General features: G+C 53.0%; 1 protein-coding gene across 2 annotated transcripts; it reads left to right on the forward strand.

Annotated features, from left to right (window-relative positions):
- The first annotated feature begins 1,545 nt into the window (after window positions 1-1,545).
- On the forward strand, window positions 1,546-9,501 carry CNGA2 (cyclic nucleotide gated channel subunit alpha 2). 2 transcript variants are annotated; one of them, XM_061356753.1, is made up of 6 exons: window positions 1,546-2,379; window positions 2,544-2,651; window positions 3,833-4,003; window positions 6,245-6,352; window positions 6,795-6,901; window positions 7,595-9,501. In XM_061356753.1, exons 1-6 carry the CDS (start codon window positions 2,282-2,284, stop codon window positions 9,013-9,015), a joined length of 2,013 nt encoding a protein of 670 aa, XP_061212737.1. In that variant the 5' UTR covers window positions 1,546-2,281; the 3' UTR covers window positions 9,016-9,501. The 2 variants fall into 2 exon arrangements, with proteins under 2 accessions (XP_061212737.1, XP_061212738.1); XM_061356754.1 differs by lacking the exons at window positions 1,546-2,379; window positions 2,544-2,651 and adding an exon at window positions 4,572-4,669 and having other exon boundaries at window positions 3,926-4,003.
- The last annotated feature ends 14,778 nt before the right edge of the window (window positions 9,502-24,279 follow it).

Consider the following 24,279-nt stretch of genomic DNA (forward strand, 5'->3'; position numbering starts at 1 on the left):
GTGGAAGCGGGGACATGTGCCACTGCCAGTGCTCCTGGTCTGTGGTCCCCAGTGCTGAGGACAAGAGCAGGGTGATGCCCCTTGCTGCTGGGTGCTCCCCATACCAAGGCTGCAGAACATCCCTTTCAGGCTCCCTGCTGCCCCGGTGTTCAGTGAGATCAGAACAAGAGGAATTAAAGGCTTTGGAGGAAAATAAAAGGTAAACGTTTGATAGCAAAGGGACTCCTGGTGCTGGTACTTTCAGATCAGCCTCACACAGGGTGCAGGACTCCATGCACACAGCAGGGGCTGATTAGGCAAGAGGCAGGTAAAAATTAACCTCTTCCTTTCTGCCTTGAGGATGCAACTTCTTCGCTAACTGGCTGTGATATTAGAATGGTTTTTTGAAGAAAATACAAGGGCAGAAACTGGTGAAAGATGCATTTTGTGATCACCTTCAAACACTGCGGCTGTCTTCGCTGGGACTCCGGAGCAGCACATTTGGTCCCTGAGCATAAGGAGAGGTAAATGGATGGGAGGGTGTTAAAATGTGTCTACTTCTGCAGATCTTCCATCAGAGCAGTAGCTGTGGCACAGTCTGTGAAGTAGGGAGATGCAATCACAGGATTGTTAGGGCTAGAAGGGGCCTCTGGAGAACATCTAGTCCACTTGTTCCCTAGGGAGCAGAAGCAGGCAGCCCGGGACACAATCCTGGTGCAGCCCCTTGTGTGCAGGACCTGGGGTTTTCTGGCTCTGCCTGTCCCTGGGTGAGGAGTGATGCTCCCCTAAAGTTTGCTGGGGACTCAGGAGCCACTGGACCCAGACCTGCTCAGGATGGCTGCGATCTCCTGCTGGGCTCTGCCCTGAGAGATGTCTGGGGTCCCTTCAGCCACCAAGGAAGTGACAGGGAGAGGGAGAGATGCGTGGGTAGGGAAATGGAGCATCCCTGATCAGCACATTTCCCTCCTCCCCTTTCATCCCCCAGACACAAAGGCTGGCTGCTATTAACAGCTCTGAAGTGCACCTTGGTGCTCAGGATGTTGAGGATGCTCAGGGGATGGGTGTGCTGCAGTGACGATCATCTGCATGTGCATCCTGCAGTGCTGCTCCTCTGCTTGGCTGGGGAGAAGGGCAGGAGTGCAGCAGCTCTGCTTTCCTGCCTTGGCTTTGCAGCTCAACACTCATTTGTGGAAGGCTTCAGGGGACACCAGGCTTGTAAGTGGACAGTGGTGGCCTCTCAGCAGAGGCTTCCCTGTGCCTAGGGGTGTGCGACTGCCTGTGCGTGTGGTGGGGATGGAGTCTTTGTACGTGTTGGCAGAGGTGTACAAGGCATTGCCTTCCCCAGGCAGAGCCTGTGCTGTGTGGGCATGAGTGTGTGGTCTCCAGGAACCTGCCTTATCCTTGCAATAGAGGTATAACGGGTGTGCTGTGTGCCCAAGGAGGAGCAGGCAGGGTGGGAATACATGGTCTGGGTAGGGCTGGGCAATGCCTATGTGCCTTTGGGTTTATGTATGTGCAAATCCGTGTTTCTGTGAGGTGCTTTGGCACTGTGTGGTCTATAGTAGGGCGCAGCAGAGCAGTGAGGGCTGTGTGTGGTGCTGGGGCTGAGCAAGCCCCATGGCCACCTCTCATTAGAGACAAACCCTGGTGAAATCCCATTGCTCCACAGCAGCCTCTGTGTGTTAACGTGGGGTCTTCTCTGCTGCTCTCTGAAGCCAGGTGGTAGCTCCTGCTAGCAGGAACCTCAGCAAGACTCTCTTTAAATAGCAAACCTCAATGTCCAACACAGGGCAGAGGTACGCGGTGATGAGAGATGTGGCTCTCTGGGCAGGGTACCAGCAGGTTCCAGTGCCCTGGGGAAGGAGAGCACTTGCTCAGGTGCAAACACCCTTGTACACGAAGTCATGCATGACAGCATCTCCCTGCCAGGCCTTGCCTTGTGCTTGCATCCCTTACGAGTCTATTTTCTCATCCTTGGGCAGGCAGTGGGGCTGAGAGCCTTGGGCTCGTTGTCATGCCATGACTCACTGGGGACGCTGTTGCCCCAGCAATAGCTGAGGAGCCAGCAGCATCTTTGATGGGGCAATGTGAGATCTCTTGGGGAGGGTGAAATGCTCTGCAAGACTTAACACAGCATCAGCAAGGGCTGGGGGTGGAAAACACCCCACAGGGTTTGACCCTTTCTTCCTATGCTGTGTTCAAACCACATGAGGTATCCTGCAACGGCTGCTCCTGTGACTGTCTTCTGCTCTATGCAGGTCCCTGGGGCAGGGTTTGTGCCCATGGTCTCTTCGCATGGAGGATGATGGCCAAGGATAACGGTCTGCAGAGCTCACCGGCCAACCACCACCCCTGCCCACCCAGGCAGGCCCGAGTGGAGGGGACGGGGCTCACCACAAGGTCAGGCTGGTCCCTGGTGGGGTTGGGGAGGGTCAGCTCTGAGTGTGGCTGAGACCTGGTGTGGGCAGGGCTGGGATGCCCAAGCTGCTTCCTCCCATTCACCTGGCTGTGGGTGGGTGCCATGGTGGCACCGCGTGGCTGAGATCCCCCTTTCCCCACTGCAGGTCCTGCTCAACCCCAGCTGACACTTCAGAGCTGCAGAGAGGAACTCCCTCGAATGGAGGGGAGCAGCCACCGGCCTCTGCCTTCCAAGGCAGGAGAACCTTGGCCAGGTACCTGTGTGTGAGCCTGAGCCTTCTGTACCTGGCTTTGACACTGGGGTCAGCATCCCCTCCTGCTATATGGCATTCAGTGCCTGCAGGGACCAGCATCTGTGAATGGTGCCATGGGGAGGGCTTCAGGAGGGAATGGCTTCATCACATCTGCAGGCCTGGGGGCTCCTTTCTGTTGCAGGCAGCCTCCCTCTGTCCCATCACCCATGCTTTCCTCATGCCCCTGCGGGAATGGCAGCAGGACTGAGGGAGGAGCCATGGGACTTTGCTAGGGTGAGCTCTCTTGCTTGTATATTCTTGCTCCCACGCCATACAATCATAGAATAGTTAAAGCTGGAAAGGACCTTAAGATCATCAAGTTCTAACCCCTCTGCCATGTCAGCCCCCTGCAGAACTATGAAGCAGTTCTGGATGGGAACATCAGGTTTTAGAGGAAGCCCCTTGCTTTTAGATTGGCCTCTTCCTCCTTTTGTTGTTGTTTCTTTATTACTAGCTCCCAGCTCCCTGGGTTAATGCCCTCCTTTTCTGCATGAGCTAAGACGGATGCTTGAGGGCCCTACACAGGCTCCCCCTCAGCTCCCCTGACATTTCAGCTGCCGACAGCATCCCTGCAGGAGAACCTGCACCAGGGAGCACCGGGTGCACCCTGCCCATGGTGCTCCCTCCCCTCACCAGAGCAGTGCAGGCACTCTCTGCACCCCGCGCTCTGCACTGCATCCTCCCCTCTCACCGGCTCTGTCTGGTGCCGACGCTGCCAACCCCGGGGCAGCCAGAGCAGAGCTCCCAGAGCGAGCGCTCCCCATCCCCTGCCCGCGCCCTGCCCGAGAGCCGCTCCCCGCCTGCCCGCACTGCTCCCCGGGGCAGGCTTCACCCGCTCGGGCCGCCCCCCGCAGCGGGGCTCTGGCTCCTGCACAAGTCCTGTCCAGGGCTTGGGGCTGCCTCGGGGGCTCCCCCGCTCAGAGGCGAGGCTCGTGGGCTTTGAGCTGCCCCTCGCCGTGGTGCTGAAGGCTCCTCTGGAGCTGCTCCCCTCGGGGAATGACCACATGAGCATCGCTGCACGGGAGGAGAGAGGAAACGCTGGGTTTAGAGGGACCTGTGAGTGTTTTTGTCTCCGCTGTAGCCACCCCGCTGGTTCTGAAGCCTTCTCCTTTCTCTGACTCTTTCCTCTTTCCCCCATCCAGGATAGTCCGGCTGGTGCTGGTGCTGAGGGACTGGGCCAGCAGGAGCTTGCACGAGGAGCAGCAAAACCCAGACCCCTTCCTCGAGCGCTTCCAGGGCACCGAGTTCCAGGCAGCGGCTGCCAGGATTGCCAGTGACCTACAGGATGAGGAGACCGAGGAGGGAAACAAGAAGTAGGGTCGCTTTCCAGTGGCCACAGCCATGCAGAGGGCTTGGGGGTTCCAGCAGTGATGGCCAATGGAGGTGGATGGGGATGGGAAAGGGAGCGGTAGGATGCAGTGGTGGGAAGGGTCCTCCCTGCCCTCTCCGGCCAGCCTGGCACGTAGGACCTGGTAGCCTGTCCCTGTGGAAAAGACCTGGACTGTCCCTTACCTATGTGGCCTTCTCTTCCCTGGTCCATGCCCTGGTGGGAAGCACACATTGCATGGCTTGTGACAGCTAGCAGAGCTCTCCATTTCCAGAGCAGTTCAATGCTAGGGTTGGTGTTTAGAGCCAGCCCTGGGTCTGTGGGGAGATGTACCTTCAGCTTTTGTGCATATGGGGAGCTGGGGATGAGGCAAGGGGTGTGGGATCCCCATGGAGGAAACCACAGCAAGCATGAGCACATGGGGTTTGCCATTCTCACTCATCATCTGTGGCATGAAGGGAGTGCGTTTGCTGCCCCAGCCTCCCCAGGAGCAGACGCTGTGACGGCAGCTTTGTGAAAAGGCTCTTTCAAATCCAGCCCTTTCATCTCCTCAGCTCTCATTCCTGGTGCAAAGCTCTAACCTGGCTTTTCTTCTGCTGGCTGATTAAAGGGCAAAGCTCATGGACTCCTCTGTACCCTGCCATTATCTGTGGTAATTAAAACACTAAGAAGTAATTGTTTTCTGTAGGAGAAAAAGATCTGAGCCTTGTATCCAGGCCTTTACTGGGCATGGAAATTGCTCTGCCCTGTGAGGTTAAGGGGAGATTGTTAATTATAAGAGGGAGATGAAGCATGACCTGAAAGGGCTCTTGGTGCCAGTGGACTCATGAGGACATGGTGGTAACTTCTGCTGTTTTCTGGTCCACAGCTCCCCAGGTAAGTACCATAGGGCAAGTAACCACAGGTACCTCTGAATGTGAGCTGCTGTTCACAGCCATGGGAGACTCCATGGTTGCAAAGCCTTCAGGAAGAGGCAGATTCCCTCTTCCTGTGCTAACCCGGAGCTCTGGTTTCCACCTGCCATGGGCAGCACTGGTGATTTAAAGCTGAAATTACCGTTATCAGCATTGTTATTGAGGTTATTAGTGCTTGTGGGTGTCACAACAGAAGTGTGTGGCTGTGGGTAGCAGTGCTTCCAGTGTGCTGGTGCTGTGTCCCAGGGACCAGGAAATCCATTTCTCAAAACCCATTAAAGTTGCTCTTTCTGAGCAAAAGAGAAGCACTTCTAATGGGAAAGCTGGACTGCCCGCTTGTCTGTGCTGTATCCAGAGGGAGTGTGAAGGACTGCTGCTGGATTTGTGCTGAGTGCTGCTCCCCGTGTTCTGGGCACTGCGAGTGCTGCCGCTGTCCCGCTGGGGAAGGAGACTTCAATGCAGAGGTTTTGCTTTTGAAGCTGTCAGAAGCAATGGGGTGGGCATGGGGAATCTGTTGGCAAGTGGGTTGGGTTTTTTCCTATCGCTGGAGGGAGTTTTCCATGTTCAAAAGTGGGAAAGGAGGGAGGGGAAAGAGGAGTTTTGTGCTACCAGGCTGCAGCCACTGAGCTTATCTGCCCAGCTGCAGAGTTTCTCTTCCCCCCCACCTTCTCCAGTGAGATCTGGCGACTGGAGCACACACAGCTAATCTCAGAGCCCCAAGATGAGCAGGATCAAACACTTGGGAGCAGTTCAAAGGCTGGACCAGGACTGAGCAGGCTCCAGGCAGGCAGCTACAAGCAGCGTGGTGGTGGCAGCATTGCAATGCCAGCTGCCCTGGGTTGCTGCTCTGGGGCTTGAGCATCTCTTGGTGCTCTCACTGGTCTGCAGAACACTTTCCTTCCTGCTCTAGCTGATCTTCTTTTAAGATCTGTCTGGCATGGATCCAAACCTCATCTGGGAGAGGTAATGTCAGGTAACAAGAAGTTTTCTGATCATCCTCTTCCATGTATCTGTTTCTGGCTTTGCCACTCTGGTGCTGGGTGTATGTAGGCTGCTGGCTCTGCCTTACTGTCCAACAGTTTCCTCTTCTGGTACATTACTGAGCCCAGGTTTAGGGATAAAGAAGCTTAAACAGTGCTGGACATTTTTGCTCAGCACTGCTGGGGTTTTTATCTTACAGACTGGCACTCAAGCTGCAGCTATGTTTTAAGCCAGTCCAATGCAAGGGTTAAAGGATGGTTCCTTCCAACCCTGTTTTCTATATTTAGCCCTTTATTTATACATTGTCAGCTCTGGTTTCTCTCTGGTTCCAGGAAGAAATGGCAGATCTTTGTGGTGGACCCTGCAGGGGACTGGTATTACTGCTGGCTGGCTGTCATTGCAGTTCCTGTCCTCTATAACTGGTGCTTGCTCGTAGCCAGGTGAGTCGGGAGGTTGTAGGCTCCCTCTCTCCTTTGTTCCTCCTGTTCACCTGGTTGTCATTGCTCAGCTGGTATCAGACGAATGACACTGGTGGTGCTGGGGCTGGTATGACCGTACAGGAAAGGGATTCCCTGCTATCTCTGTGACTTCTGTGGTGCAGAGGCAGAGCATCCATCCTCTGGCCCCAGCTGGAAAGGACCATGATTCTGGGGTAAAGCTGTAAGGTATATCTGGGAGGTGGTTTCAAGTCATTGCTTCACTTACATGAAGAGAGGACAGGGTTTTCAGAGAAAGGGGTTTTAATTCCTAGGAGAAGAGGGGCAAATGGCCAAGCTCTGTTGCAGAGTTAGGAGCCTCAGAATCAGCCTATGCATCTGTAATAACTGGAGATGATATGGACATTTGTTGGTCTCACCACCCTATTTTATGCCCTTCCTCCAGGGCTTGCTTCAATGACCTGCAAGAGACCTATGTTGCCCTCTGGCTGGTGTTAGACTACGTCTCGGACTCTATCTACATTGGGGACATAGTGATCCGCCTGCGCACAGGTAAGCACAAGCAGACCCCTGGCTTGTGAGTGCTTTGCTTAAATCCCCTAGATGGAGATGATCTGCCAGGGAGAGACCTAATCTCCAGCTCCATTAGAAGGAGGGTTTTGTCTCCCTTGGCACTCGCTAATAGGAAGCAGTCTCCACAGAAGGAATCTAATGAGAAAATCTGAGAAACGGAGTAAGTTTCAGAGTGAAAGATTAATCATTCCAGCTTCCAACTTCACCTTGGAATAATTGTACAAGATTACCTGCGTTGCTATTAGGATTTGGGCATAGTTGAAGGTCTGTATCTCTGATTTTGCATCAGTTCAGCTAATGGATTACCTACATGAGAAAACGGTAGAATTTAGTGTTCTCAGAACGTGGCAGGTAGCTGTACATTTCTGCTAGAACTGCAATAATTCGTGACCTGGAGGATGGAAACCTTTGTGTCCCCATTTCTTCGTGGCAACAAACTAAATCCCTAAGTGGTATATTTAGGTGGCTTTTGCCAGATGAAGGGCTTGAGTGGTAACAAAAGCTTGTAAATGGAGTAGGTCAGGAGTAGGTCAGGTGGAAATGGTAGTATTTGGATGACCCTGTGCGCACATGTGCAAGTCATCCCATAAAATGTCTCTCAAACACACTTACAAACCCTGCAGTAGAGTTGAACATTAGCCAAGATAATTCTGTCATGTGCTTGTCCGTTAGGTTTCTTGGAACAGGGGCTCCTGGTTAAGGACACGAAGAAGTTACGGGATAACTACATCCGCACCTTACAGTTCAAGCTGGATGTTCTCTCCATCCTGCCCACAGACCTGGCATACTTCACTGTGGGATTGCACTGCCCTGAGCTGCGTTTCAACAGGCTGCTCCGCTTCTCCCGCATGTTTGAGTTCTTCAATAGGACCGAGACCAGAACCAGCCACCCCAACATCTTCCGCATCACCAACTTGGTTCTTTACATCCTGATCATCATCCACTGGAACGCATGCATATATTATGCCATCTCCAAGGCCATAGGGCTTGGAAAGGACAGCTGGGTCTATCCCAACATTACAGACCCTGAATATAGTAATCTGACCCTGGGGTATGTCTACTGTCTCTACTGGTCTACCTTGACTTTGACTACTATTGGAGAGACCCCTCCGCCTGTGACTGATGAAGAATACCTCTTTGTGATCTTTGATTTCCTCATCGGCGTCCTCATCTTTGCCACCATTGTGGGGAATGTGGGATCCATGATATCCAACATGAACGCCACTAGGGCAGAGTTCCAGGCAAAAGTTGATGCTGTCAAACACTACATGCAGTTCCACAAGGTGAGCAAAGACATGGAAACCAAAGTCATCAAGTGGTTTGACTATGTGTGGACCAACCAGAAAGCAGTAGATGAAAGGGAAGTCCTCAAGAATCTCCCTGATAAGTTAAGGGCAGAGATTGCCATCAACGTTCACCTGGAGACACTGAAGAAGGTGAGGATATTCCAGAACTGTGAGGCAGATCTACTGGTGGAGCTGGTGCTGAAGCTTCGCCCTCAGGTGTTCAGCCCAGGGGATTACATTTGCCGGAAAGGAGATATTGGGAAAGAGATGTATATCATCAAGGAGGGGAAGCTGGCCGTGGTGGGAGATGATGGAACGACACAGTATGCTTTGCTCACTGCAGGAAGCTGCTTTGGTGAGATCAGCATCCTCAACATTAAGGGCAGCAAAATGGGCAACAGGCGCACAGCCAACATCCGTAGCTTGGGATACTCTGATCTCTTCTGCTTGTCAAAGGAAGATCTTATGGAAGCAGTCACAGAGTATCCTGATGCCAAAAGGATCTTGGAGGAGCGTGGCCGGGAGATACTGATCAAAGAAGGGCTGCTGGATGAGTCAGCTACAGAGGAAAGCACGGAAGGGAAGAGCATAGAGGAAAGGCTGGACAGTCTGGCCTTCAGCTTGGACACACTGCACACGCGCTTTGGCCGGGTCCTGACAGAGTACAATGATGCCCAGAAGAAACTCAAGCAGCGCATCACTGTTCTGGAGTCCAGGATGAGGCAGCAGGATCTGGAGGACTTCTCTGATAGCTCAGACAGTCTGCTTGAGGATGAGGTGAAAGCTTTACTTGGTGGGACACCATGAGGAGGTGCAGAGGTCAGCTGGATCATGTCTGGCCTTCTGCTGAGACAGTGTTTGCTATTTCACAATGCAGATCCTATGGCTGCCTTGCCAGGGGCTTCCCTCAGGTCCTTAGCATTGCTGCTACCTCTGCCTTGATGGCAGCTCCTGAGATGGCCCCAAATCAGGCGACTGTCCTAGCTCCTCCTGTGGCCTATCGCTTTTCTTGTTGCCTTCATCTGAGACCTGGGACTTGATCACTAAAAAGAGGAGAATGGCTAATGCCACTGCTAACATTTCCTTACAGCTTCTGCAAGGAGGTCTATGCCCATCACATCGTCTTCCTCCTATTTGCCTTAGTAGAAGGTGGGACATGAAGGTTGCATGGAGGGGTACCTGGAAATGTTGACCTCCCATGTATGTTATGGTGAAGGTCAAATTACCCTGAAATTAGAATTTGGGGTAAGAGAAAAAGTTTTTTGTCATCTCTAAATGAAATTGTAGGGTTTCTGGTTTGTTTTTGTGTTTGTTTTTTTTTTTGGTTGGTTACTTGTTTGTTTCTTTTAATTACTGAGATGATTTTGGTTGCAGATGAAGCAGTTTCTGCTCTGCCTTTTCTCACAACACCAAGAGCCCTGACTCGCAGCTGTCCCTTTTCTGTGATTTATCGACCCCGATCTTGCCTCTCGTTCTTGGCCTGCTCCGGACGGCGAGTTCCCCCCTCCAGCATCCCCTGGGGAGCAGAGCCGGGCGGCCGCCGGCTCAGCCGCTGTGCCCTTGCTGGTGCGGGGCGGCCGCCAGCAGGGGGTGCTGTGAGCCTCCGAACGGCCGCGCCTGCAGCCGCCGAGCCCGCAGCCGCAGGGGCTGGCGGCGGCCGCAGCAGCCGGACCCTCGCTGGGGACCGTAGGTTCGCGTCCCGCTGCGGTGCCAAGCGCCGGGCAGCGGAACCTGGAGTGATTCCCTATGGAGCCGGAGCTCCCTGCAGGGAGAGTGCTCAGGCATTGGAACAGGCTGGCCAGGGTAGTGCTGGAGTCACCGTCCCTGGAAGTGTCCACAAACCATACAGATGAGACCCTTAGTGCCATGGGTTAGTGGTGGCCTTGGCTGTCCTGGGGTAACGGCTGGACTAATGATCTTAAACGTCATTTCCAACCTGGTTGTTTCTATGATTCTCAGTTCCCCTTTGCCTGCCCCATGCACCTAACCCGTGCCCCTCTCGTTTGAGAGCCTGGGGGCTTTGCTTCTCTGCTGCTGCGGAGCCGGGCTGGCATCGGCATGCAGCCAGCCTGGGGCAGCGGGTGCCTGTGCTCCCGCCTGGCCCGGGGACAGGGAAACTCCTGCCTCCGGGCTGGGGAACTGGCGGTTTAGGGGATATTCAGGCTTATTCCAGGGGAAAAACCCAAAAGGAAGCAACCCCCTTCGCTCCCCCACTTCTAATCCCGGATAATAATCCACACGGGAAATTGTAAGCCTTCAGACAAATTACCCCAGAGGCTGGCTTTGTGAATGCAGAGCAGATCCTGCTTGTTTCCTCGCGGCGACAAGCCAGGAAATCAGAGATTGATGAACCGCTTGACAGGCCTGCTAATGAAATTAGCAGCAGCTCCATGGCTCTTTGGGTGCCCAGGACAGGCAGATGTTGGAGCGGAGCACACAGCTGCACTCAATTCCCAGCAGGGCGGACATGGGGCACATCAGATGCAGCTTTGGTGGCTGCCTATTTTACAGATGGTTTCGGTAGGTACCTATCCCCCCCCCATAGCCTCTCCTGGAGATGGGGAGCAGGGAGCTTAAGGCTGTTCCTCAGGGCTGGCATCTAGCAGGAAAAGCTGAGGGTGCCCACTCTAAGGGTCTGCTGAGCACCTTGCAGGGACTTGCCCAAGCACCACAGTACATCAGACTGTTTTATCTATTACCGGTCGTTTCCTTCTTTTAGATCTCTCCCATTGCAGAAAATAATGCCCTATACCACAGAGGCTTTCTCAACTATGTGATGTGGGTGGAAGACATCAAGTATGGATCAAATATATTGAGGTCAGACTGGGGGGAAATGTGTGTGCCTCAGCAGGGTTCCGGTGCCATTCATTCCATTCCAGTGCTATCGAACCAGAGCTGCAGGAAATAGGCTGGGATTCTCAGGTGTACCAGCCATGGATGTGTTATGTGGAATTGGGTTTCCCTCCCCTATGAGCATCGCTTCTAGGAATGAAATCATCATTGCTGGGTGATAGCCAGGAAAAGCTCTCATCCGCCTTTGGGAAACATAAGTACCCAGTTCACAGCTGGGGGGAATGGAGAGACGTGCCAGGGCGCAGCAGTGATAACCCCTGCCTCCCTCCTGCCTGCTTCTTGCTTTTCCTAAGAGGTCCATGAAGAAGCCCCTTTGGTGACTGTGAGCAAGCCCCTCTTCTCCTTAGGCGGAGGGTAGCAGGGCTGAGACTGCAGCACAGGAGAGCATCTGCCCTTGCCCCTTCACCAGAGCTGATTTAGGTCAGCAGGCTGCAGGCAGGGTTCGTATGGGTTTTGACCACTGGGTTGCAGAGTGGGCCTGGCTTTGAGCCCAGGGTCTGGCATGAAGCCTGCAGCTTCTGTATCTTGCACCACAGCCCTGGTGAGAGGGTCTGTTGTGCATGCAGTGCTGGGGAAAGGTGTGGGATGCGGGGTTGTGGGGATGGTTGGCTCACGACTCACTGCGATACCTGATGGCTGTGGGTCTGGTGTGTGGCGTGGCAGGGGCAGCAGTGCAGCTGCTCTTAGCACTGCTGAGCTTGGTGATGCTCTTCTCCATAGTGTGTCACTGCAGCAGTCTGCACTGCGGAGATGGGGTCTGGCTGCCCAGCCAGGACCTCAGTGGTGTGAAGCAGTGGGTTCTGTGCTCCTGACTGCCTTGTGTCTCTCCTATGGTCTCAGCTTGAAAATCAGCAAAGTTTGGAGGCAGCTCTGCAGCATGGGCCCCTCTCAGCACTCCTTAAATAGTTTTCCCTCCTCCAGCTCCTGCCTCCTCTGTGCCGGAGGGAACCAAGACCGCCTGCCTGCTGCTGGTACTGCCTTCCCAGTAGTGAGGCACTGCATGCAGAGAGCTGCTGTTCTCTGGGGGCTGGGATGTGGAGGTGGTGTAGAAGGTCACTGGACTGCCATGCAGCTCTTCCCTGGAGTGGGGATGGCTTGCGTATGCTCATTTGGATTCAAGAGCTCTGAAATCAAAGCACTGCCTCCTTCCCCTGCAGGTATGAGCAGGGTTTCAAAGGAAAGGCTCCATGCTCAGCAGCTTCTCATGGTCCATGGGCGATGCTGGATGTCCTGGGGCTGCTCCTGGGCAATGGCTGGAGAGGACAGCCACCACCCATCAGCATAGGAACTACTGTCAAAGGGCTTCTGGTGGTGCTGGGGAGCGTGTGTTTTCTTTGCAGCCCCTGGTGAGTATCTGAGGACCTTCCTGAGGTGTTTTATTGAGTCTTGACTCACTGAGGTGTGTTCTGCCCTTTGGAGGGGGAGGTTGATGCTGAGCACCCAGTATGTCATGGTGGATGCTCAGTCTCAGTTTCATCCTGTGGAGGTCAAGCCCTCTATCGCCTCTATTCATGTGGTGTGGGGCAGTATCCCCATCGCCATGAGCATGTTTCTCAGCCATAGGAGTGGAGCCATAGTGGCTGACCGTTGCACCCCTCTTGCATGTGGCATCATGCAGGTCCAGGTCAGCCTCTGTGTGAGCTCCCATGCTGACTGTCTCACTTGCTCCCTTCTCCTTCCCTGTTCAAATAGGAGGGTGCACCTCCTCCTCGGTTAAACAAGCAGAAGCACCCATTCCTTCCTGCATCAGAACGTGTGTTGCCATGACAGCAGCTCAGGGTGATGGGTGAGCAGGAGGTGAAGCCACCTCAGCCATCTCCCTTGGAGGGATGTAGGGAAAACCTGGCATGCTTTCCCAAAACCCCTTCTCCCCAGAACCCACTGGCTTGGGGCTCCTGAGGGGAAAGGCTTCCTTACCCCATCATGGGCTTCTCCCTGGTGTCCTCCTCCTTAGCAGGGTTGCAGTGGTAGGGTCTGAGTTGAATCTTGAAGCCAGTATCCAGGCTGGGCTCCGATGACACTGACACAGGACTGGCTGCCTGTAAGCTTGCCACCTCCTGTGTGGTTGGAGACATGGCCCCTCCACACGGTTTATTTAGGGTGAGATCTGCAAGGAGAGGTGCTTGTAGGCTGCGGGTATCCTTCCCTTCTCTTCCTCTATGGCTTTGATCACCCTTGTACCTTTCCTGCCCCAACCAACACGTTTTTCCTGGACCTGTTCCTGGACATTGCCTGTTGGTCTCAGCCACATGTCAGTCACATCTCATCTCCTGGACTAGAGAGGGGAGGGAGGGGAAATACAGCACAGGATTTAGGCTTATCCTTCTTGGAGACAGATAAAGTCTGTGACGGACAGTGAATCCCTCTGCCTGCCTGGCCGGATTACCTGCAGTTGTAGCAGAACCTTTGATCTCCTCCAGTGCTGTGATCCCTGTGTGTGATGTGGGATGTGGGATGGGGGGGGGGGGGGGGCAGAGGGGTGGCCGCTGTGCTCTAGGAGGAGCTGCCTTGGTGCTTTGCTTGGTGGGATGGTCTGCAATAGCTTGGATGGAGGAGAGAAAAGCAAGGTAGGCTGGAGGAAGAGGAGAAGAAGGAACCTAAACATGTGCCTGCAATCCCTCATGGCTTTCCCTGGAGCTCAGAGGAAGCCCTGATAACACACCAGGCAGAGGGTAAAGATCTTCCCATGCCCATGGTGTGGTTGCAAACCTTGCTGAGGAAGCTGCCAGGGTAGTGCTGAGGGTAAGAAGCTTTGGAGGCCCTCTGGCACTTTTCTGGGAAGCTTTTGGAGCATATCCAGAGATGCCTATCCAACATCCTTGCCTGCAGGAGCATCCTTGCTTCTGAGCCCTCAGATGGTGATGCTGCACTTGGGTACCCTGCTGCCTGTGTAATCTAGGCCATGGTGGCATCTGCTTGGTGTGTGTGATCAGAGGGATGGGGAGCAAGCTCCCAGTCCCAGTTTCTGGCTCTTTTTCCGGCCCCAGGAGGACAGCTGCCGGAAGCTACACAAGACAGAGGGGTGGGGAGATGGTGACATGGTAATGCAGAGCAGGAAAGCAGCAGTTTCTCACCTCATGGGTGGCTGTGGGTGCTTCTGAGCCTATTCATAGCTCTGTCACTGGCAGAGTGCTGTCTAGATGCTCCTCACTTGTCTCTTGAGTCACAAAGTTTCTGCTCTTGTTGAGAAGTGAGGATTCAACAGCCACCTTCCTCTCCAGACAGACCCGCAATGGCCAGGAACGGGCAGCCTCAGCTCCCATCTCATCACAACCACCTGCCTCATCTCAAGAGCTTCATGTTTCTACTGAAAGAAACCCCAGTCCCTGGTGATGGGCTCCGTCTCCCCTGCTCCCTTTCCCATGCAAGCTACAGGCTCTGACTTCGGTGCTAATACCCATCTTCCTGTAGCAGAGCAGATGAGCTGGAGATTAGAAGTTGTCTGTATTTTCTGGCCCCAAGCAGAGTCACAAAGACATCTGCTGTGTGTTTGCATATGGCTTCGAGATGTGAAGGTCAGAAGGGACTGCAAGTGGTGACCTTAGAGCGTGCTGTAGAAGCACATCCCAGTCGTGCTTCTCCCCCTTTTCAGGGGGTTTGCCATCAGCTAGGCTTACAAATTCATGGGGAATGCCAAGCATCAGCGAGGGTTCACATGGAGCTGGTGTAATGGGAATCCTGGAGACTTCTTTGGTGAAGAAAAGACCCGGTGTCTTGGGGACAGTGCGTTGTAGGAGAACTGTTAGTGCGGAAGTCTTCCCCATGGTAAGAAATCACCCATCTGGAGCATCGCAATCCTGCTATTCCCTTTTCTCCCAGGCTCCTCATCCCTCTTTCCCCCTGGCTTGTTCAGAAGAGTTTTGAATGCCACATGAATCAATACTTTTAATTAGCTGCCATTTCTCATTTCTGCTTTATTGCCTGGGTAAGCAAATTGAAAGTGAGCATGTTGTGGTGGGCTCTACGCACAGGATGTCTCTTGGCCCTGGGAGGCTGCCAGGCACCAGGATAGGGGCTGAGAGAAGAGGTGGGGGGAAATACAAAGGAGCAATGCCTGTCTTGCTTGGGGTGCTGGGGGGGAGCTGAGCAAAGTGCCCCTGTTGAGATGAGGGGCATGGGGCCACCCAGCTCTCGGCCAAGCTCCTCTGTGCCTTCACCTGGTTTTCCTGGTGGGAAAAGGGACTGAGAAGGGGAAGCTGGCATGGGAACACAGAGGGGTTTTGCAGCCCCGCACAATGGCAAGTTTTAGCACTGCAGAGTGTGGGGAGCTCTCAGGCTCATGCCAGCCTTCAGGACGGTACCTGTCACATCTGTCCCCAGGAGCATCCTATGGGAAGCTGCAGGAGATGGAGCATAAAGGGATGCTCCTGTGGGAGCTTGGGGTTGGTGTGGAGCTGAGCTCTTGTTTATGGGCAGATGTGCTGAACTCAGCCCTTTTTCAGCCCTGCAGCATCCTTCCAGCCCTGCTCAGAGATAGGTTAATGCAGTGGTCAGACCCCAGCAGCCACAGGAGGATGTCCTCTGCCCTAAAGAGGGATCCTGCTGATCCCCATGGGTGGAAGCGAACGGCTCCCTGCTGCTACAGGTGTAATACTCTGAGGAGCTTATACAAACTAGTAACACGCTGCTGTCTGCATGGGTATAGAGGTACTTTCCTATGGGCAGACTTGTCCTTTGCAGAAGTTTAAAGCCTCCCTTTGCTGCTTCTGAGCCAGGCTGCCCCTGGGAACGTGGCATGGCTGATGTGAGCTGTCACTGCTGTCTGCTTAACTTGCCTCTGCAGCGGTATTAGCAACAGACTGAGATTAAAGCTCCCTGCTTTTCCACTGTGCCTTCGTGTGCCAAGGCCTTTAATCAAGGTGGGGACTGGCTGCTGAAGGCTTTCAGAAGTCACAACGGCCACGGTGGGCAGCTCTGCAAGGTGGAAGGGATGAGATAGTCTGTGCCCTGCCCACATGTGCTGCTTTGCAAGGAGGGAGAGCTGAGAAGGGTCTCTGTGAATGGGGTGCCCTGCATCCCATCCATCCCAGGAGGCAGGGCAGGACAGAGATGCATTAACTGAGCTGGGGGATGTTATCCACCAAAAGCCAAATGCACTTCCTTGTGCCAAACCAAGGATTTATTGTTAGTCTAATTAAAACTTTAAACAGTATAAGCAAAAATGCAATGACGAGTTGTTATTGTTAGTCCAGTTAAAGTGATACTAACGCTGACAGCTATCGATCCTACAATCAATACTTAACAAATACCATCAGCAGTGCTGCAGTTACAAGCTGCTGTGCAAGTGAACGCTGGTATTTCCCCCATGGCACTGGGCTCCCCATGGGTGCCTTGGGAGCAGGCAGTAGGGGCAATGAGCCATTACCCTCCTCAGGTTTTGGCCAGGGTGGCATTCATCATTCATCTCTCACTTGAGTCCACTTGAGGCTGGTTTTGTGTTCAAACAGGCCCTATGCTTGGCTCTTTCTTCACTGGGATGCGAGTTCATGTTGCATATGTGACTTGAGTAGATCCGGTGCCTTGCACATACCTGGGACACCGTCTCTCTGATGGTCCCGTTCCCCTAGGAGGATTTTGCTCAACTCCCTGGTTGCATTGCCACCCCTGAGATCTGTGGCCTTTGCATCCTCTGTGCCCAACTCTTCGAGGCTTGGGCTCATAATGCTGCCACTGCAGCTTATTCTGGGGCCTTTGGTAGTTCACCCTACCTCAGCTGAGGACTCTGTGATCATCTGTTTATGTCACACTCATGAACAAGTATTCTACTCCACAAAGAGCCTTTTCTGCTTCCCTTCTGCCTCCTCCCTCTCTCCAGGTTTCCAGTCCCCAGCTGATGGCTGTCTCAAACAAGGGTCCCTGGGCCACCTCTTGCATCCTCAATGGACTCATTTAGTGAGTCTTATTCCTATTCAAACCCTTTGATTCCTGCCAGTATCACCATTATCCAGATGCATATAAGTTTGGGATTGTTCTGTATCCTGTGACCTGGATAATGTCTGCTTTGAGATTTCCTACTGCAGCATCTCCCCGGCAGTGAATTGAATGGTAAGGTTTGTGTGAAGGTCTGCCCTGTGCTGCTGCTCTCCAGGTTCTGATAGTGCACTGGTCTTGAAGGGAAAACTCCATTAGGAAAAGAAAAAACATTGAATGCCAAACCTTGAATGTAGCCAGGAGGCACAATGTGGCCTGACAGTTCCTTTGGCTTGTCAGAGCCACTGAGTGATGGGTGCCAGTGGGCTGCTGCCTTTGAAAATGACCTTTTGTGAAAGGCAAAGTGAGGGAAAATGTCCCTTGATATAAAAAACCCAACCACCAAAGTTTATGGAAACCTTTCTACTGCAGAACAATGGCAAAGGTTCCCTGTAAGCTGTCCTTGGCTTGATTGCTTTCTGCCAGACACAAAGGGCATAGCTGTGAGAACTCAGACTTATGGACCTGCTTGCACGGAGTAGTTGGCTGTTACTCCTTTTCCCTTCCCCAACCTTGGTCTTGGACCAGGAGGATGGCAAAGCTCCACTGCTGATACACCTCAGGGTGACACATTTCCTCATCAGCACAGGTCGTGTTACCTCCAGAGCCAAGCAACAGCCCAGAAGATTCCAGCACCCGACCCAAGGTGACTGTTGTGCTGCCATGCACTGACCCGCTTGAATCACCAAACTTCATGACTGTTGGACATCCCAGTGCTTGTGGGTGTCACTCTCCATACACTACATGCACACTAAACCTGTGCTTTGGGGTGTCCAGTTGTGGGGCCTCCAGAGTGCTGGGTCCCACAGAAAGGCATCCCAACATGGAGCAGACCCTATGTGAGGTCTTCAGCCCTGCCAAGCTCTGGGGAGGGGTGGCCACAGCATCAGCTGAAGCCCTCTGGAAAGCGGCTGTCTGCTGAGTAAGGAGGGACCTTACCCCCCACTCTGGCCAGAAGATCCTTGTAGTTCGCTTTGTGCTGCTTGCCACAGCACGGCCCACATTAGCCATCATGAGTTAACAAGCCAGGGTAAGTGATGGGGCTTTGTTCTTGGCCTCTCTTTTCCCAGTTCACTTTCAAAGACATGAAAGGTGAAAATAATCCAAGAGCAACACTGAGAACGTGCTTCCATCCTCCCCCTTTTCTCAGTCTTTCTTATTTCCTTTCATCTGCCTTTCCCTGTTCCCTGCTTTGCCCTGCTACACCCTGATACTGAGCTGACACTGCTGTCAAAGATGCCCTTATCTCCAAGGGTATGCCGGTGTTTTGGATTCAGAGACAGCATTAGGATCGAGGTTCTGACTAATCTCCTCTGATAAGGTGCAGTCACAGGGCAGAGGGTCTGACATCACTGCTCAGGTTTATATTTATCCCTTTCCTAGGTGCAGCCAAGGGGACGCTCCAGCCCTGCCAAGGGATGGGGGGTATTCTCTTGGACGCTGCAGGCTGCCACACGGCTCCCTGCTTGGTGTCACTCCTCACCAGGGAAGGGGAAATGTGAAAAAGGAGTCTGACATGAGCTAGACATTGTAAATCAGGAGAGGCGTGCTGCAGTAAATCGAGTGACAGGCAGAAATCAGCACAAAAGAATTAGATGGATAGATAGGAATGAGAGATCAATAAACCGAGACTAAAGATAGCAAGAGAGATGCACTGAAGGCTGTTGACAGAGAAATAGATGTTGAAGCCAAAAAGATCCTCGAATAAGAGAAACATCAAATGAGAGAGACAAAGCTTAGAGCAGGGTCATTTTAAGTGTGCTTCAGGGCTGGGCCAGGATTAGCCCAGACAATGTATGTTTAATGCTTCCTTTTTTCTCTCCTTGTTTTAAATCCCCTGAGCGGTGAGATGGCAGCAGCTCCACCAGCCCCAATCTCAGCTACTGGATTTAGACCTCCGAGTTAGAGCCAGGACATTGTATGTCTTGAATTAAACCTTTCTCAGTCCCCATCTTAGCCAGTGAAAAGCTGCTTGGAGCAATCTCATGGAGTGGGGTGTGTGTGTGTGTGCATAACTGCTGCTGTTACTGCCTCCTGATCCAGTCTGTGAGTGCAGCCATATCCCAGGTTTAAATCAAACTCAGCCATAACTGAAGCCTGCCCTTCCCTGGAGCCTGCTGCTAGAAGGGGAGGCAGTTTTGGGAAAGGAAAAAGGTAAAGGTACAGGACAAGCAGCCTTGGGGTGCTCAGGTACAGGGTGACCCGGTGGATATAGCCTGCTGGAGGGGTGTTAATGGGAGGGGGTTTTGGTGGGACAGGGAATAAAGGCTTCCCAGGTGTTGACCCCTGGCAGGTTGATTTGTTTGATTTTGAAGCCTGGATTTGCCTGGGTTGGTTTGTTTTTCACCAGTCTAACGACCAGTGAGCTTGTTAGGGAGAACTTAAGGCATCCTGTAATACCTGATGGGATCCTGTTCCTCAGGTGTTCCCAGCATCACTCTCTGCCTTTAAAGTCAATTGAGTTTGAGGAAGCCTCATACTCTGGAATCGCTTTATTTCTTCAGGGCTGGTCTGAGAAAGGATCAAAAGAGTTGAGCATCTTCAGAGCAGCTGCTAATTTCCTCTTGGTTTTATTAATTAGCTGAGATACTCCCCATCTCCCTCTTTGAAACCACTCAAGGCAACTGAAACCCACTCCATCTCTTCATGCATCCTGGGATGCACCCTCTGCGGGCTGTGATGGGGGCATCTTCTCTGGCTCTGCAGGCTTCTTTCTCAACCATCTCCTCCACAGCAGAAGACCCAGAACCTCCAGCTCCATTGACCCACAACCTGTCTGCTAGACAGAAGAGAATGGGCATGGGGACAAGTGTCAGTGTGTCATGTTCTGCAGAAGAGAGAGGGCAGACACAAAGAGCCTGAGGGGACTGAGTTACTGGAGGATGGCTCAGATACCACCACAGGTGCCTGTGCTCAGTAGCAGGAGCAGGGGATGGGCTGGGCTGTGAGAAGATGCTTTCCTTCATGGCACAGCCCTTCCCGGGGGAGGTATCTGTGCTCCGAGTGCTTTGTTCAACAGGCTCGTGGTGATCAGTGCACCAGAGACATTTATCAGCCCCGATGCATCTTTAATGCTGAGGCGGTGAGCAGAAGTGGAGCAGTGTTTGCAGATGGGTGAGCTGGGGAGCTGTGCTGTGGCCGTTAACCCTCGTGCATCAATTATGAGAGAATTAATAATTCACAGAGCTAATAACAAAGGCTTGTTTTTAATGGTTATGGAAATCCCAGCTTGCTCCTAGAAGGGGAGGCTGAGGAAGTAATGTCTGGCTCTGCTTCTGAGCCAAGCAGACAGCAGAGCACATGAGATGTGCTGGGGATGCTGTGCTGGCTGGTGACATCTTGGAGGATCTGGACCCTTGTGCCCATGCACAGCCCAGGGGCATCAGTGTGGGGGGTGAGGGCAGAGGCATCATCTTCTCCTGTGGGCTCAGGCACTTGTTTTCCTGCTTGTGTTGACAGCAGCTTGTTCCCCAGTGTTCCCTGCACACCCCATTCAGGTCCTGCACTGAGCATCTCTGCTGCGATGCCTCTGTGACCCTGTGTTCCCTGCCCCTTCTCTTACCTGGTGCCAAAGAGTGTCTAATCTTGGCTCTCTGTTTAATCTTATCAGGTGGGAAGTATGTGGACCCCGAGCTCTGCAAAGCCATTGATCCCATGGGAATCCTCCCCATTGGCCCCTGCCTGACAGCATCTCTGTGGTTTGTCCCGCTTCTCTTTCCTTCGGGTCATTCATTCCTCCCTTCCTTCTCCCCATAACCTGCTCTTTTACTTCTTCAAGCATTAATAGGGATGTTTTCTTGTGCCACTGTTGTCCTTCAGCTTAAATAGCTTTTCCCTCCCTGCTTACCCTCCAGATGTATTTATAGAGAAAAAAATCACATCACTGCCAGTTTGTTTTACCAAGGCCGACCAAGCTATGTTCTTCTATACAGCTTTTATACCATGTGCCCTTCGTTCATCAGCTCACTCAGGAGCCCTTCTCTGCTCTTTTTTGACCTTCTTTAATATGAGTTACCCGTGGCAAATAATTTCACTTTTCCTACCTCAGTTCCCCATCCATAGAGAGGACACAATGACTCTGTCCTGTGGCATGGAGTGGGTTATGGCAGAATCATAGCGTGGTTTATGCGCTATGGGAGGCATAGGAGCTTTCTCCTTTCCAGCCCTGGGGGCTCATTTCAATACTCTGTGAGTTAACATCTCAACAGAAACATAAACTGAACAGATATGCAGTCTTTGTTCCCCCTCCTGGTGGGCTCCAAGCTGTCTTCTGCTGGGCCATGGGCTGTGTACCCTCCATCTGCTCCTGCTGCCTCCTGGCTTTGTGCTGGCCTCAAACAACTTCAGCATGAGGTCATGAATGAAAGGAATTGGTATGGGTCACAAACCTGCTCTGCTGGTACCTTCCCTCCAGCCTCATGCTTCCCAGTCCAGGACTTTTGGCTGGTTTTGGGTTCTCCCACTCCCCACGCATTCCTGATTTGGTCACCATCTCCCACAGAGCACCAGCACTAAGAGCAGAGAGATGAGACTGCCCTGTTCCCTTTGCCTTTCTCTTTCAAGACAGTTATCAACATTAGTCTGTGAGGGTAAACTCACTATGTGTTGTAACCTCTCTTTCTTCATTTGTGTGTACACTGTTCGTCATCCTTTTCTTCTACTCCTGCTTTGCAGCCCCATCTGCTGAGATGGCACAAGGAACGGAATGCACCTAAAAGCAGGGGATGCATTTACATGGATAAATGGCCACCCTTGAACTGTTCCCATCCGAGACAAGAGACTTTTCAGAGGAGACCATGACAGCCTTAAGCACTGATTCTGTTGACACAGGAGGATGCAGCAGATTTCACCTGTTTCAAGAGAGGAGCGCAGCACAGCTTAGAAGTGCTTATGTCTGGAGCGTGGATGTTTACACAGGGGAATAGCATGCTCACCTTGCTATTAGAGCACAAAACAAATGTTTGCCGAGGTACGAGCAGATCCCAAGCGCAGGTTTTGGGTTGGATGTGCAGCTTTGGAGCAGACACACAGGGAGGCGCTGCATGAGTGAGAGCTGCAGGTTCAATGCTCCGGAGGTCTGGAGACAGCCCAGGGCCTGGAAGAGCTGCTCCCGGTCTCTCCTTGGGAGCTGTGCAGAGGAGCAGGGTGAAGGGCTGGGCCTGGCTGGCTGCGTTCACAAGGAGGCAGGACCCAATCTCATTTCTCCAGTATTAAAAGCCATAAAGTATACACTTGTGATAAAACTGCTTTTAATGTTATTATCATCAGGCAAATTTTCTCTCTCTCTCTTTTCCTTGTTGCAGGAAGACTTGGTGAAGAAACCCCTGATGGATCTCCTCTTCTCTCCATTTTGATCAAATGAATGCATTTTCACACCACCAAATTCCTATCACACTGACCTGAGGCTTTGGAGAAAGTTTTGGGGCTGTGCACCCCTGGGAGGTGGAAGCTCATGCCTCTCTGCATCCAGCAATGGTAAGACATGGCCATGGATTCTCTGTTAAAGGAGGTACATCCCTTCTTGCCCACACTGCTGGCAAATCACTGTGGATGCTGCTCCTGCTGTGATAGAAAGTGGCTCTGTTGGCCAAGTGCTTCTCCCATGTCATGGGGAGGAGGAAAAGAGGAAGAGACTGGAACCTAGGGTGGCTTCTGGCTCGGGGCGGGCTGGTGAATGTGTTCTATGGGTAAGAGTATGACCCGCCACAGTGAGGATGCATCCCGGGGAGATGCTGTGCTGCTGATGGGAAGGGCTCGTGTTAGGAGTGCTGTGGGGTATCATGGCGGGCAGGGCAAATTCCCCATTGCGTTGCAGCCATTGATTTAATTTCAGAGCAAGCACCAGTTTTCAGGCCCTAAGCAGGAAAGGGAATGGACTCAGCTCTCGTCTGCCATGGGGGATAACAGGAACAAAGAGCATCAAACAGCTCCACGAGAGCCCCGTGGTGCTGCAAGGCAGCCTCCTTGGGTCTAACTCTGGTCCCTGGGAGGAGCTGCACCTTCCAGGAGCTGAAAGCCCCTTCCATTCTATCAGAACCCCCTCTCCTTCACGGCAGTGCCCTGGAGGCACGGGGGCCTTTGCAGGGGTCACGCAGGTTTGGAGGGTCCTGCCTCAGCGAGGTGTGCTTGTGTAGGCTCTGTGTCAGCAAACATGGGTGACTGTGGGGATCAGAGGGAGCTGGTTGCCAGAAAGGCTGTGAATAAGGGCTGCTGTTGTGGTTTCTGTGCTGGAGCTTGTGGGCTGGAGAGGAGGAGGCAAACCAAAATATTTATACCATCAAATGTGCGCTTTTTTTTTGCGCTGAAGATTGAGCAGCATCCCAGCCCCTCCATATGGGCTTGTAAACATTGCTTACCTGCTTTCCTTCTCTCTTAGGGAGAGCATGACGTGGCTTGTGGGGGGGAGGCAGGCATCTCCCATGGCTGGACTCTGGGGATGCAGTGGCTGTGGCTGCTCCTCCCCTGTCCCCTTATGCCCCAGTGTCCTCGGCTGGAGCCTGGGGCTTCCTTCCTTGCTGTCAGTGCTGATTCATGGGAGGTGGCAGTGGCCCATATTATGTGGACCCCAGGCTTGTGGTGAGGGGTCCTCAGATTACCCTGTTGCTGTATCCTCTATTCTGTGGCTGGGATGAGGTGCATTGCAGTGGCTGGGCTGGAAATGCAGTGCCATTAATCGAGGCTGTGAGAGCAGGGATGCCTGGGGCTGGTGGTTTGTGCCACTGGATGAGACCAGTGTGATGCCCTCAGAAGCGAGTTTGTTGAGCCTTTGGAGCCTCTGAGCTGAGCTTTGGTGCATCCTGTATTCAGGCTGCAGCAGGCTGGCAGCTTCCTGACCCTTGTTGGTCTTTGAGAGAGATGCTGAGGCTCTCTGCAGTGACTCCTGTGTTATATAGCCTCCCTCTATGGCTGGCTGGGAGCTGGCCCTCTCTGACTGGTGTGGCTCAGCCCTAACCAGCTCTTAAAGCACAGGCAGGAGCTTGAGGCCCTTCCCACGGAGCCCAGCCAGCTGGGGCAGGCTCATTTTGTGATTACATTGCAGAACGGTGGCATTAAATCTCCCAACGTGTGCACCGGATACAGCCCCGCATCCTTTCACTGCCAGGGTTTAAGATGGTCACGGGTAACTGCCTTCCATCATCGCTGTGCTCATAAATCTTCTGCTACCCTCTTTCAGGTGGGCTCCTGCTGTCACCCACAACAGTGGCCACTCTGTCTCCTGCAGTGGGTAACCTCCCCCTGCTCCCCTCA

The sequence above is a fragment of the Neopsephotus bourkii genome, unplaced genomic scaffold (assembly GCF_033783945.1).
Source record: "Neopsephotus bourkii isolate Nb327-2 ecotype Australia unplaced genomic scaffold, CSIRO-AGI_Nbou_v1 NB_867, whole genome shotgun sequence".
Lineage (NCBI taxonomy): Eukaryota > Metazoa > Chordata > Aves > Psittaciformes > Psittacidae > Neopsephotus > Neopsephotus bourkii.